Below are 13,287 nucleotides of genomic sequence, written 5' to 3' on the forward strand. Positions count from 1 at the left end.
ACAGAATCATCTGTTGGTGTGGATGCTAATATAGTTATCGTTCTTGGTGTGAACAGGCCTTTACTCACACATATATCATTCTGAGCCTATAACTTTCTTTCTTCTGTAAAACACAAAAGAAGATATTTTCAAAAATGTCTCAGTGCTTTGTAAGAAAAGTCTGATGTTGTTTTGGTCCCAATTGACTTTCATTGGAAGGACAAAAACATTTGAGATATTACTAAAATGATCTTCTTTTAAGAGAAAGTAGTACTGGTTTGGAGCAACATGAGGGTGAGTAAATGCTCATTTTATTAACTTTTCTGATTGGGTGCATTTTACAAATATTTCCTTGTAATATTTGTGCCCACAGCTTTAATTACCTATATATATATATATATCTAAGTATCTAAGCATTAAAAGAAACACACACACACACACACAAATCTCAACAAGGCTTCCCTCCATAGAGTGCCCTGTTACGCAGCTGTTAATGACTGAACCCTCATGTGCTACAATCTACAGAGATGTGCGAGAACAGCAATGAGCAACCATATGCAATTCCAGGAACCTTGATAGGAAAAGAACAGCCCTCAAAGCAGGCCATAAACGATGGAGTACACATTTTCGTCTGTGGGTGAGTGGAGATGGAGGGGTCATTGGGTGTATGCAAACATATATCACAGTCCACAACAGCTGTAATTGTTTTTTCCAGGCGGCTGTTCTCATACTGGCATGCCTGTCATTCCCCAGGGCTGTTTACTGATGTCTCCTGCTTATGTAAAAAGGCTGAGGCCTGTGCTTCACATCAAAACATGAACATAGTTTTCCTGGGTGGACTATTGTACTGACTGGACTGGTCTTATCTAATCACACAATCGACTGCTCATTGCTCTGTTGACAGTGAGAGTTGAGGTTACTGACACATTACCAAACAATGAGTGGCATGGTTTTTACAGTTAAGGAATGAGAACGAAAGCACAATGTTCTGGTAACTCTATTCCATTAATATGCCCAGATGAGATAAGAGTGGATTCAGTTTATTTAAAAGAACTCTACACACTCACAATAAAAGGTACAAAGGGTCACTAGGGTGGTATCCTTTCTAAAAGTATTATTATGTAAACTTTAGGCACTAAGTTACTAATATCTACCTTTAAGGTGCTATTATGTACCATTTAGGGGTAAAAAAAAAGATAGAAAGATGTACCTTTTAGCTTTTGTACCTTAGAGAACCGCTTTAGTGACATCTTTATATCTATTTTTCTTAATGAGCCATCAATGAAACTCATTACTCCCATAAAATAAATTCTCAGCAAGACAATAATGAGGACTAGACTAATAAATGATTCATCATTGGTTTGTGATCATTCAACAATTAGATAAATTCACCATTATATTTTTAAATAAAGTGGATAGTTATGTTACCTGGTTATCTCTGCCATGTTTGTAATTTACAATTTCCTGTGCAGTAAAATTGTAAATCCCCAATGTTTTGAAATAGGTTAGAGGTTACCACCTAGTGGTGACTTTTGGTGTTGCAAATACTTATTATTATTTCAAGATATCCTTTCCCCAGACACTGGCAGTCATTTGCACTAGTCAAAGCAATCGCATCTTTCACTCACTGTGCATATTTTCCATGAAATTATTTCCTACTTACTATCATTTATGCTTTATCATTACTCTTTAAATCTTCCTCAATGGGCGTATTTCTCCCAGCTGGTAATTTTGAAAACAGTTTTTCGTTGCTTTTTAAATGTGAAAGTGATCTCATAGGACTCTAATATGCATTTGTGCTAACACATTAGACAGCAAAGCAGGACATATTTAAAGTGTTATTTAAGATAATATGTTAAACAAAAGGCACAATGCACGTGTTTGCACAAAAAGGAGTACTTTTTAGTCATTGTCACTATTCTGCTGATAATGCAAGAATAGTTTTTTTTGCTCTAACCATTGACTTAACATGTGGTTTCTGAATGATACTTGCAATGGCATAATTCTAACTGTCAAACAACTTGTTAAATTGCAATGTGAGTGTAAGTAATGGCTGACTTGGTAATTCATGAATAAAACATGGTCAATCATAAAAAGCTAATTAACTTTTCCAAAAGTTCAAACAAAGAAAACACAGTTTAGTGTAAAATACTTACCTAGCCTTGACCTTGATCCCTTTTAAATATTTTAATGCATTTGTTGTTGTTGTTGTTCTACATTGGCATTCTACAAGTTTGACTCATGCAACTTATTTCAATATTTTGCCTACACATATGCAAATACATTTGTGCACAAATTCTTTTGCTGACCTCATGAGCTGCCTGTGGCCATTTTTCATGTGCATGTTAGCACCTTATTCGTGAAGAGCCTCATGTAAGAGAATATTGGTGTGAAAGTCAAACCAGCAACTTCCTTTTGCATAGCAGTAGTGTCCACCCATTATATGGTGCAGTATATAAACCTTATTCTATATAGTTGACTTGCATAACGCAAAGAGATCTGCTCTTTGTGAAAAGGTAAGCTTCAAATGTTTATAATTTCTAAAAAAATCAAAAAAAAAAAATCAAATCACTTACATTAACCTATCTGAAAATCTTATTATTTTAAAAATTATTAAATGTATTTTTTAATGTATATAGATAAACAATACAAAGTCTAATGCAGTTTTTTACTCTCACTTTTAGATGCTTTCCTTATGTGTTCAAATGTTTGCCATGCTGGTTATCTGTGCAGCTGACACTGCGAACAGAGAAATTTCAGTAAGCATTGATTTGGTTAATATAATAATGTTATAAACAAATAAGACCAACATTTTACAATATTCTTATATTATAATTGCCGTTGTACAGTAACTGTGTAATGTAGCAGAACAGTAACTGTGTAATGTAGCAGAAAACGTTATTTCACAATATTTTATCACAATATTTCACAATATTTTATGTCTTCCAGTATACATTCAGAGCTTGCAATATGGTTGACCAGCCTTTGCAGGAGCAACTTGCTGTTGTGTATAAGGTAGTGGTGAATTTAAAATGCTTTGGTGTCCTAAGCATTTCAGTTTCTAATGGGAGAGCGGTATGAACATTTTTTTTCTCTGTATTTATTTAGGAGATGGAAAGCTTGAAATATGAACAAGCAGTAATGAAACAAAAGCAAGAAGCCTTCAGCCAGGTAAGATTAAAGCCGATAATTCAAGATTTTTTGCTGGTTGAAAAAGAAAGAATGAAAGAAGGAAAAAGAAAGTAGGAAAGAAAGAAAGAAAGAAAGAGAAAGAGAAAGAAATTTAATTATTTTAATCTGCTAAATTGTATTGGACATAAAAAAAAGTTTCAAGCAAAAGTTGTAAAAAAAATAAATATGTAATGAATAATATATGCAGGTTAATTGTTCCATAATATAAATTTCAATGTCAAAATATGGCCCAATCTATCTAAATTTATCCTACTGTGAGACAAACGATTTTCTTCAGAAACTAATATGATTGTTTTGTTGTAGGCATTACCATACTGTTCACAAAAGCCTATTGCTACAGATGTGGAGATGAATTTGACATCACTACAAACAGGTAAGTTAAAAAGAAAGAAAGAAAGAAAGAAAGAAAGAAAGAAAGAAAGTCCCTGTATGCTTTAAGTTTGTTTACATATTTATTTAATTATAATAAGAAATTTTTTTTTTTAATTATTATAATTATTATTATTACATTTTATAATTAAGTTTAAAATGATTAAAATTAATTGCTATTAATGGATAAATAGAAAAATTAATGAGTGCCATTAAGTAATTAGAAAAAAAAATTCAATAGATTGAAAATATAAGTGTTTTAATGAATTATTTTGAAGAGTTTGGACACACTTACTTCATTAATACTATCCAGTCCATACCATCCAGTTTTTTTTTCTTCAAAAAGAGAAGAAAATTTATGTCTGTCTTTAATAGGCAGCAACCATTTGCTGTATACCCTCACCCAGGATGGAGATGGAGATGAAGGCTCTGGTGAGGATGACAGTCACGAGGCCTCTGACCCCTGCAATCACTATACAGCGTTGGACCAAGCCTGGAGAGCCACAAACTACACCACCAAGAATGTTGCTTGTGACCGTCGTGTCCAGTGGAAGGGCTGGTACCGTCTCTTGTACATGTGGGAAACCCATTCAGATGCCTGAGAGGTGTGTGAGGAAAGAAATGTGTGGCACGCATGCTCCACTGTGGCTCGTCGGCGGTCATCCCCGGAAACGGGACGGGGTTGTCACCCGCAAGGTGTGTGGAAACTGGAAAAACAACTGCTGCTTGTTCAAATCTCCTCCCATTCAAGTGAAAGCATGTAGGGGAAACTACTACGTTTACAAGTTTGTCAAACTGGTAGCTTGCCATCTGGCATATTGTGCAGGTAAGATATGATGCACGTGGATTTTCAGAGAAATGTTAGGTATTTATATATAAGCTATTGACTCTTGTACACCATCCTTTCAGATACTAACACAATTGTCTGTGGAAAGTGCAGAAAAACTGAGTCTTGCATCAGCAGAGACAAAATCACCAGGATGTGTAAAAAAAACAAAATGAGAAGTGAGTAATTTCTCTTTAACAGTATTTAAATTACTAAACACTGTGAAATTTAGTTCTTATTATTACAATTATCTTCCTTTTAAGGAAATAATGCAGCATTTTCTTTCCTTGTGATTTGAAGTGAAAGTAAACGTCCATTTTTTTGTCACCTACCCGGCCAGCATCTCAGGAAAAGTGAACAGGATTATGTACAGGAAAGTGTATGTGAATCAAGGCGGGGCTTTCAACACTCGGACTGGGATATTTAGAGCTCCAGTTTCTGGCGTCTATCAGTTCTTCTTCTCCACACAGACTGGGGGGAGTGGGACAACTAATCTATGGCTGGTTGTAAATAATTACTGGGTGGCTGTGTCTCATAGCAATGTTCAGGGCTCCAACTCGGTTGGGAATCTCTCTACATACATGACGACTCTGCGCAAGGGTGCTACGGTTTATTTGACCCATAACCGTGGCCGCTCTTGGGCCAGTAATGCATCCAACACCATCGTTTTTGGTGGTTCATTGCTTATGTTGAGAAAAATCTAAGGCAATGTTAAAGTCATCTGAGACAAAATTCAGAACATTTATAGTTTAATTAGAGGTCAATTTAATAGTACCAACTAGTCGGATTGACTTATGTAATATATACAATGGTAAAACATGTTCTGCTAGATCTGTTTATTCATTGCTGTAACTATTTTTAAACATGTGTCTTGCTGAGAGATTTATTTCAAATGCAAATACCCTTAAAGGGTTAGTTCATCCAAAAATGAAAATTAGCCCATAAATTACTCACCCTCAAGTCATTCTAGGTGTATATGACTTTCTTCTTTCAGACGAATCCAGTCGGAGTTATATTAAAAATGGTCTTTGATCTTTCAAGCTGTTTCATGCCACTCAGCGGGCGTTGCATTGCTTCAGTCCAAAAGAAGTTAAATAAAATGCGCCCATCCAATTAAAAAAAGTGTCTCACACGGCTCCGGGGCGTGAACAATGGCCTTCTGTAGCGAATCGATGCGTAAGAAAAATATCCATATTCAAAACGTAATAATCACTTTAATGTGGCTTGCGCTCACTGTTAGCAGTTCCGGGGGAATGACGTATGGAGGTCAGGTTTGCGACTAAACAACAACTTTTTTGTCATTATATATATATATATACAGTGGGGCAAAAAAGTATTTAGTCAGCCACCAATTGTGCAAGTTCTCCCACTTAAAAATATGAGAGAGGCCTGTAATTTTCATCATAGGTATACCTCAACTATGAATACGTTTTTTCCCCACTGTATATATATATATATATATATATATATACACATAATACTTATAATTACTACAATAACAATAATAATACTGTAAAATAAAACAACATTTGTTAAAAATCCCTTGCTGAAATATATATTTCAAATGAAAATACTCTTAACATTTGCTTTTTTCTATTAAACATTGCCATAAAATAGTTTGTCTTGTATGTATGTAATATTTTTAATTATATTTCAACTTACATGTTATATTTTGTAAGTAATATTATCAAAAAATATTGATTTTATTACATTTTTTTAATATTTCTTTTTATAAAAAATATTTTGTTTAAATATAATTAAAATATGATATATTAATGATAGCAATAATATATAATACTAAATAATACACAGTTTAATTATTTAATTATATTTAAATATAAACATTTTTATTTTTTAAAATATTGTGTGTAAATTATTTTTTAAACAAACGTTTTTTTCTTTTACACTATAATTATTGTTATTGTAGTAGATGACTACTATAATAAACTAGTATGTAACTTTCAGGAATAGTACTGTCCCAGTCTCCTAGAGACACAGGTGGGGGCAGCAGAGTCATCCTATTGTATTTAATCAGGGAGGCTGTCACTTGGCCACTGATAGCTGCACAGAGCAACCTGAAGCCATCTTCAGTCCTCATTAAACTTAAACACCTTGTGTCTTGAGGTCACTACAGACATGTTGACAGCACATGCCAGGCCAAAATCATTTAAAAAAGTAAATGTGTTTCATTAACGCTAATTTAAACCATTATTGTGCTTACATGTGAGCACCTGTAAATGTGGTTTTGGTTAGTTCTGTTGTCAGATTTGTTGTAATTAAGTAAAATGCTGAACAACCCTGAGACTCACTCAAATGGTATTTTATCCATTTCCTTATATAGCCAGAGGACAGACGGACATTCCAGTGATATTAAGAAACTCACTGATGTTGACTAATAGTAGTATAAAAGGAATGCTAACTTTGCACAATTAAAATGTGACCATCCCCTTAAAATTACTGATAATTATAATGTTAACTTTGGCAAATGATTTTAAAATTTACTCCTTTTTTAAACTAAGTATGTATTGTATGTTACAAAAACAATTCAATTTCACTTGTAAAGTTACGAGATAAGCTACTAGTACTTATTCCTAAAGTGGAATTCACTCCTTTCTAGTAGTCGCTGTCCAAATAGTGACATGCTATTTCCTACTGCTAAGAAACGCACATTTTTGCTATTGAATTCTATATTAATTCTAAATGTAATTCTTTGAGTTTCAGCGCAATTTTAACTTCTGACTAGTTTGAATTTGATTGTTGCAAATTTTGGATTACGTAGGCCTAATAAAAATAAGTATGCTACTAGTAACACAAAAAAGTTGATAGGTTTAAGTAACAGATGTGAATACTGCCGACTCGAAACTACCTTTGTAACTTTATCAATTGATGTTTAGAGGTAGGCTAAGCGCGAACGGTTTAGCTCGCGCCTCGCAGGGGAGGGGCTTCGGCGAGACGGGCAGGATACAGAAGCCACAGTGTGTTTAGGCGAGACGGGAGAAGCTCGTGGAAAAAGGGATGAGAGGTGGGACGCTCGATGTAGCGGACTATCACTTTTAAACACCGGGAGGCTCGAAAAGTTGTGTGAAGTTTTCAGGCGACCGAGGAGCGTGTAGCTTTAGGAATTTCAGCCTTTGGGAAGACGACAACAGCTTATAGTTAACAAACAATGCTTGTTTAAATATTCCTTTACTAATAACATGAAAAGAAGCCGACGGGTAGTGCGCTAGGCGAATGTAAACAAATTCATGGAGATATGTTATACCTCCGTTTTGGTATTGTCGAATTGATTTGTGCATTCGTGGGATAGTCAATAGTTAGCTTTACATTTTGGCATTTCTGTATTACTAACGCGTTAATATGGCAGAGCACGAAAGTCTGGAGTTCGGAAAGGCGGACTTTGTTCTTCTGGACAATGTGTCTTTGGAAGAGTTTATGGCCAACCTCAAACTCAGGTAAGATAATTCACTTATACTGGGGTCCCAGTTGCCACTTGCTTTTGTACGGGACAGGTATCATAGTGGTACCTGTATTCTGTATTTTTGCTTTGGATTTTGAAGTCGAATCTCAATTATTTAAAACAAAAATGAACTCTATTCACTTCTCTTCTTCACTTCTGTCTAAACCACACACACACACACACACACACACTCACCCACACCCACAGTCATATCAATATGTGATGCAGGTTAGTGTTAGGCCTACACAGTTACATTGTGATTATATTTCTGAACTGTACTCGTACTGTGAGCTAGTAACTACAAATCTGAATCATCCTCATTGCATAATGCATTAGCTAGGATCTACTGTGGTCAGATGAAGGTGTAATTCAAAACATCTCGCAAAACATCTTGAAGAGTGAATCATATAGTTATTGACTCATATTTTAGAGAGTAGGCTACATAATACATCTGGAGTAAACTAGCCTTAAGTTTTTCAGGTCAAGGGAACAATGAATTACACATTTAATGTCAACATTAAAGTAATTACTGGCATTGTTGTATTTGCTGTGTCTGTTGTAGCTTCATACAACTGGCTGCACCTGCTGAGCCAGAGTGCTGTATGACAGCCTCAGAGGTGTGTTGGCCATGGCAACATCCCCCTCTGATCGGCCTTATTGTTCTAACAAGTTTGCAGTGGATATCCTGCTATTGTGTTTTATGTTTTTGTTGATGTGGATCACATTTCCTCATCAGCACAGTGTCAATAAATGACTTGCTGGCTCTTATAAGGTAAAGGTGAATGTAGTTTGAGAATTCAGCACTTTTTGTTAATGGTTCAAATAGCAATGTCATAAAATCGCTTCTCTGTAATGTCACTTAACTAGTGATTAGCTTAACATATGACCTATATGTTGTTGTCTCACAAGGACACTAAATTACCTTATAGTTCTGGTGATATTACAGTTAGTGTTTTCCAGTTAATTGAAGGATATGTTTTTGGATCACATAATAAGCTATAAATAATAATAATTTCAAATGTGTACATACCATTGAAATTGTAGTCAGTCATAAAGTTGAGCTCCTTTTTAAAACCATAAATTATTTAATAAATAAATATAATGAAACTTAAAAAACATGAAATAATCTTACTGACCTAAACCTTACTGTTCAAAGGTTTAGGTCAGTAAGATTATTTCATGTTTTTTAAGTCTGTAGCTTCATACAACTGGCTGCACCTGCTGAGCCAGATTGCTGTATGACAGCCTCAGAGGTGTGTTGGCCATGGCAACATCCCCCTCTGATCGGCCTTATTGTTCTAACAAGTTTGCAGTGGATATCCTGCTATTGTGTTTTATGTTTTTGTTGATGTGGATCACATTTCCTCATCAGCACAGTGTCAATAAATGACTTGCTGGCTCTTATAAGGTAAAGGTGAATGTAGTTTGAGAATTCAGCACTTTTTGTTAATGGTTCAAATAGCAATGTCATAAAATCGCTTCTCTGTAATGTCACTTAACTAGTGATTAGCTTAACATATGACCTATATGTTGTTGTCTCACAAGGACACTAAATTACCTTATAGTTCTGGTGATATTACAGTTAGTGTTTTCCAGTTAATTGAAGGATATGTTTTTGGATCACATAATAAGCTATAAATAATAATAATTTCAAATGTGTACATACCATTGAAATTGTAGTCAGTCATAAAGTTGAGCTCCTTTTTAAAACCATAAATTATTTAATAAATAAATATAATGAAACTTAAAAAACATGAAATAATCTTACTGACCTAAACCTTACTGTTCAAAGGTTTAGGTCAGTAAGATTATTTCATGTTTTTTAAGTCTTATGCTACAGTAACAATACAGTAAAAATAGTCATATTGAAAAATATGATTACTGTTTAAATTAATTTTCTATAATATATTTAAAAATATCATTTATTCCTATAATTTATGTTGTACGACAGCAGTTTAGTGCCACGTTAAAAAATAAATCTAAGATTATGAGATTAAAGTTGTAATATTTTGAGGAAAAAAATCAAAACTACAAGAATAAAGTTATAATATGAGAATAAAGTTGAAATATTTTGAGAATAAAGTCAAAATTACGAGAATTAAGTTGTAGCAATTACGAGATTAATGTTATAATATTTTGAGAGTATAGCCTATATTGAGCATGCAAATGGTCTGGATTGGGAGCACTGGGAAAAATTCCGGTGGCCTGGCAACTGATTTGAATATATGTGGGTGTGGGATTATATATGTGGGATGTGTCATATACTCGCAGGGACAGTATGCTTGGAAATAATATTTCAAGTCTTTGAATGCATTCATTATTTGTAGTGCGCCAGCCACTCAATAATAACAATGAGCTTTGTGCTTTTGGTACTTTTGATATAAAACAAAGTCTCAGCTTTTAAATTCGGGCAGTTTTATAGCAAATACAAACAATATTCTTTGCAATAATGTGTTTTTCACGCTCTTTAATGTAGCGTGACAGATCGCTGTATTCGTCTCAGTTTAAGCGGCATCTTTTCGATTACGAGATATTCGATTGAAAAGTGAATATTTCAAACACCATGTGGATGCAGATAAACAACTTGGCCATTAATTAGCAACAGGAGATGCTTACTGGTTCCAGTGACTCAAAAAGCACAAGGTGTCTGTTTTTTCCCACCTCTCAGCCATGGCCTGATTTTCTCCCTGGCTGGGAGATGGCATGTGCAGTTTGTTATTTGCAGAGGGTGTGACCCGGCCAGCTTCCTGCTTCTTCAGTCTCCACATCTGTGTCTGGGGCTTCAGCTGGAAGAGCAGCAGCTATGTGATGCCAAATCACATCCTGTGCCCTCTGGAGTGATAAAGAAGAGTGCTGTTGAACTGGAAATCACTTTTTATGTGATTCCTTTTGAAGGCCATTTGCTTTGAATTCAGGAAGAACATACAGTATGTGATGTTAAAGCAAAGCTCATTTGGATAATGTAGATACATTTTATTCAGTGAAATAAGCTGTATTTATAGTCAGCCAGGGTTTGCTCTGCCAAAGAAGCTCCTAAATATAACAAAATTGAAATGCAGCCCTTCTATGAAAGACAGACTGTTTAACCAAGAGATTTAAAGCAAATTTTTCCAATCTGTTTAGTTGGGTTTTATGGTTTAAGCTCTTTACAGTGAGGTGTCAAAGTTAAACAAGTGTCAGGACTGCTGACACATACTGTACATTGTAACATGATTTGAACTCTGCCCATGACTGTTTACACAACGTCATTTTTTTTAACTAGAGTTTGTGTGGGCACTCTGAAATAACAGCTTAATTTGATGTGCGCTGAGGGCTTGACTTTATATGGCAGTGTTGTTTGGTCTGCCCCTAGAGGATCTTGGGGAGGTTTTTGCCAATCCTCTGCACTTTTCCAAAAACAATTACAAGTGCTGCCTGAGACCATGTTCCAAATTCTTCCAGACACTGGCTCTGATACTGCAGATGAAATAGTTGATAATCAGTATGCCGTGGCAGAGCCTTCCAGCTTTCATGTGTTATTCAGACAAAATTCAAGTCTAAAAATGTCTTCAGCAAACTAGTAATTTTCATAGTTTGAACTTGTGGTACTGTATACTTTATGTACTGCATTTAATAGATGAATCTTTACTTGATAGTCTTGACATTTTCCCTTTACTTAGATGATGAGTTTAACCTTTGACTCTTTTGTAGTTACACTGAGTGGCTAGAAGTGACGGGAAGAATGGGCTCAGGAAAAGACTATTGGCAACTTATGAGGCCTCACTGCTCTTCCTATTGACATTTTCCTGTACTAAAGATGTAAACTTTGACCCTCACAGTTCTTTAAGGCACTAGCCGCTAGTGTAAGGGGCTTGATTGATTGTTCCAAAGTCTTTGTGTTTTGGTCGTTCTAAAAGTGAGAAACGGAAAAAAGGACCAATTGATTGAATGTTTATTAATTATTGTATCTTGCAGTGGTTCTCAACTTATGTGTCATGCATGTCACAGACAGCAGGGAAAAACAATTCTGAATACAAATAATAAAAAGCAGCTAACCATATAATCATGCATATTTCAAAAGGCAGAATATATTAGGCTTAGGCTATACCTTTGACAGAAAAGAGAACACACCCATGTTTTAAATAATACAGTATATAATACAAGTTATATTGTGAAATTATTAATTATTACAATTTAAAATAACTTTTCTGTGATCTCTGAAATGTAATTTATTCCTGTTTTCAGCAGTCATTACTCCAGTCTTCAGGGTCACACGATCCTTTAGAAATCATTCTAATTTGTTGATCAAGTTAAAATTCTTATTATTATCAATGTTGAAAACAATTGTGCTGCTTAATATTTTTGTGAAAACCACAATGGTTTTTTCTCTCAACTTATGTGTCATGCATGTCACAGACAGCAGGGAAAAACAATTCTGAATACAAATAATAAAAAGCAGCTAACCATATAATCATGCATATTTTCAAAAGGCAGAATATATTAGGCTTAGGCTATACCTTTGACAGAAAAGGGAACACACCCATGTTTTAAATAATACAGTATATAATACAAGTTATATTGTGAAATTATTAATTATTACAATTTAAAATAACTTTTCTGTGATCTCTGAAATGTAATTTATTCCTGTTTTCAGCAGTCATTACTCCAGTCTTCAGGGTCACACGATCCTTTAGAAATCATTCTAATTTGTTGATCAAGTTAAAATTCTTATTATTATCAATGTTGAAAACAATTGTGCTGCTTAATATTTTTGTGAAAACCACAATGGTTTTTTCTCACTTGGTAAAATGACATTATTCCGGTATTTGTTTCTTCATATGGTCCCACTTAAAACAATACACATTTTGGTAAACCAACATCTTAATAATTTTACATGTTATGGAGTTAATATTTAATTTTAAGGACTTTATTGTTAACTTTTGTCAACTTTTTGTTACTAGATGTAAAATATAAAATCTGCATCTTGAAACAAAGTTGAGATGAGAACCACAGTTGTAATATATCTTGCTAGTCTTGCAGTTTTTCAGGTTTATTGTCACAGGGGTCTATTTCTTCCCATTTTCTAAGAAAAATTACACATCTAGTGCAGATGATTGCTTAAAATTTGACGTGCTGTGTTTAGGGATGCACGATATATCGGCCACCATATCGGTATCGGCCCATATCGGCTCATTTTTTCTGTTATCGGTATCGGCCTGATAAGAAAATTTGGCCGATATCTTAAAGCCGATAAATAATGCATTATTTCCTTCAGAGACACTTCAGATGCGCGCTGTTCGTTTGCAGCCTTTTGTGCAATTGTACATTGTAATATTGTGTTTATTTGATGTATATCTGATGTATCTCATATAGAATGCGTTTGGTAAAGTTAAAAGAGCGCTTCAGTTTACCAGTGATCATCTTTAGCTCAGCACACGCAGCCCAAACAGCAGTGCACAACATTAATAACTATGATTGGGAATGT

The 13,287-nt window shown here is 34.6% G+C and overlaps 1 protein-coding gene and 1 pseudogene across 1 annotated transcript in view; both read left to right on the top strand.

The window, feature by feature from the left end:
- Window positions 1-2,663: 2,663 nt before the first annotated feature.
- On the top strand, window positions 2,664-5,070 carry LOC107568946 (uncharacterized; annotated as a pseudogene).
- A 2,268-nt stretch (window positions 5,071-7,338) lies between these two features.
- The window catches only part of LOC107568952 (myosin 1D), an 81,767-nt gene continuing 75,818 nt past the window's right edge, over window positions 7,339-13,287 (top strand). Inside the window, exon 1 of the mRNA XM_016254952.1 lies at window positions 7,339-7,818. Within this exon, the coding sequence (XP_016110438.1) occupies window positions 7,724-7,818 (95 nt within the window). The 5' untranslated portion in view covers window positions 7,339-7,723. The remainder of the gene's footprint in view (window positions 7,819-13,287) is intronic.

This window comes from Sinocyclocheilus grahami, unplaced genomic scaffold (assembly GCF_001515645.1).
Source record: "Sinocyclocheilus grahami isolate Dianchi unplaced genomic scaffold, SAMN03320097.WGS_v1.1 scaffold1295.1, whole genome shotgun sequence".
NCBI classification, from domain to species: domain Eukaryota; kingdom Metazoa; phylum Chordata; class Actinopteri; order Cypriniformes; family Cyprinidae; genus Sinocyclocheilus; species Sinocyclocheilus grahami.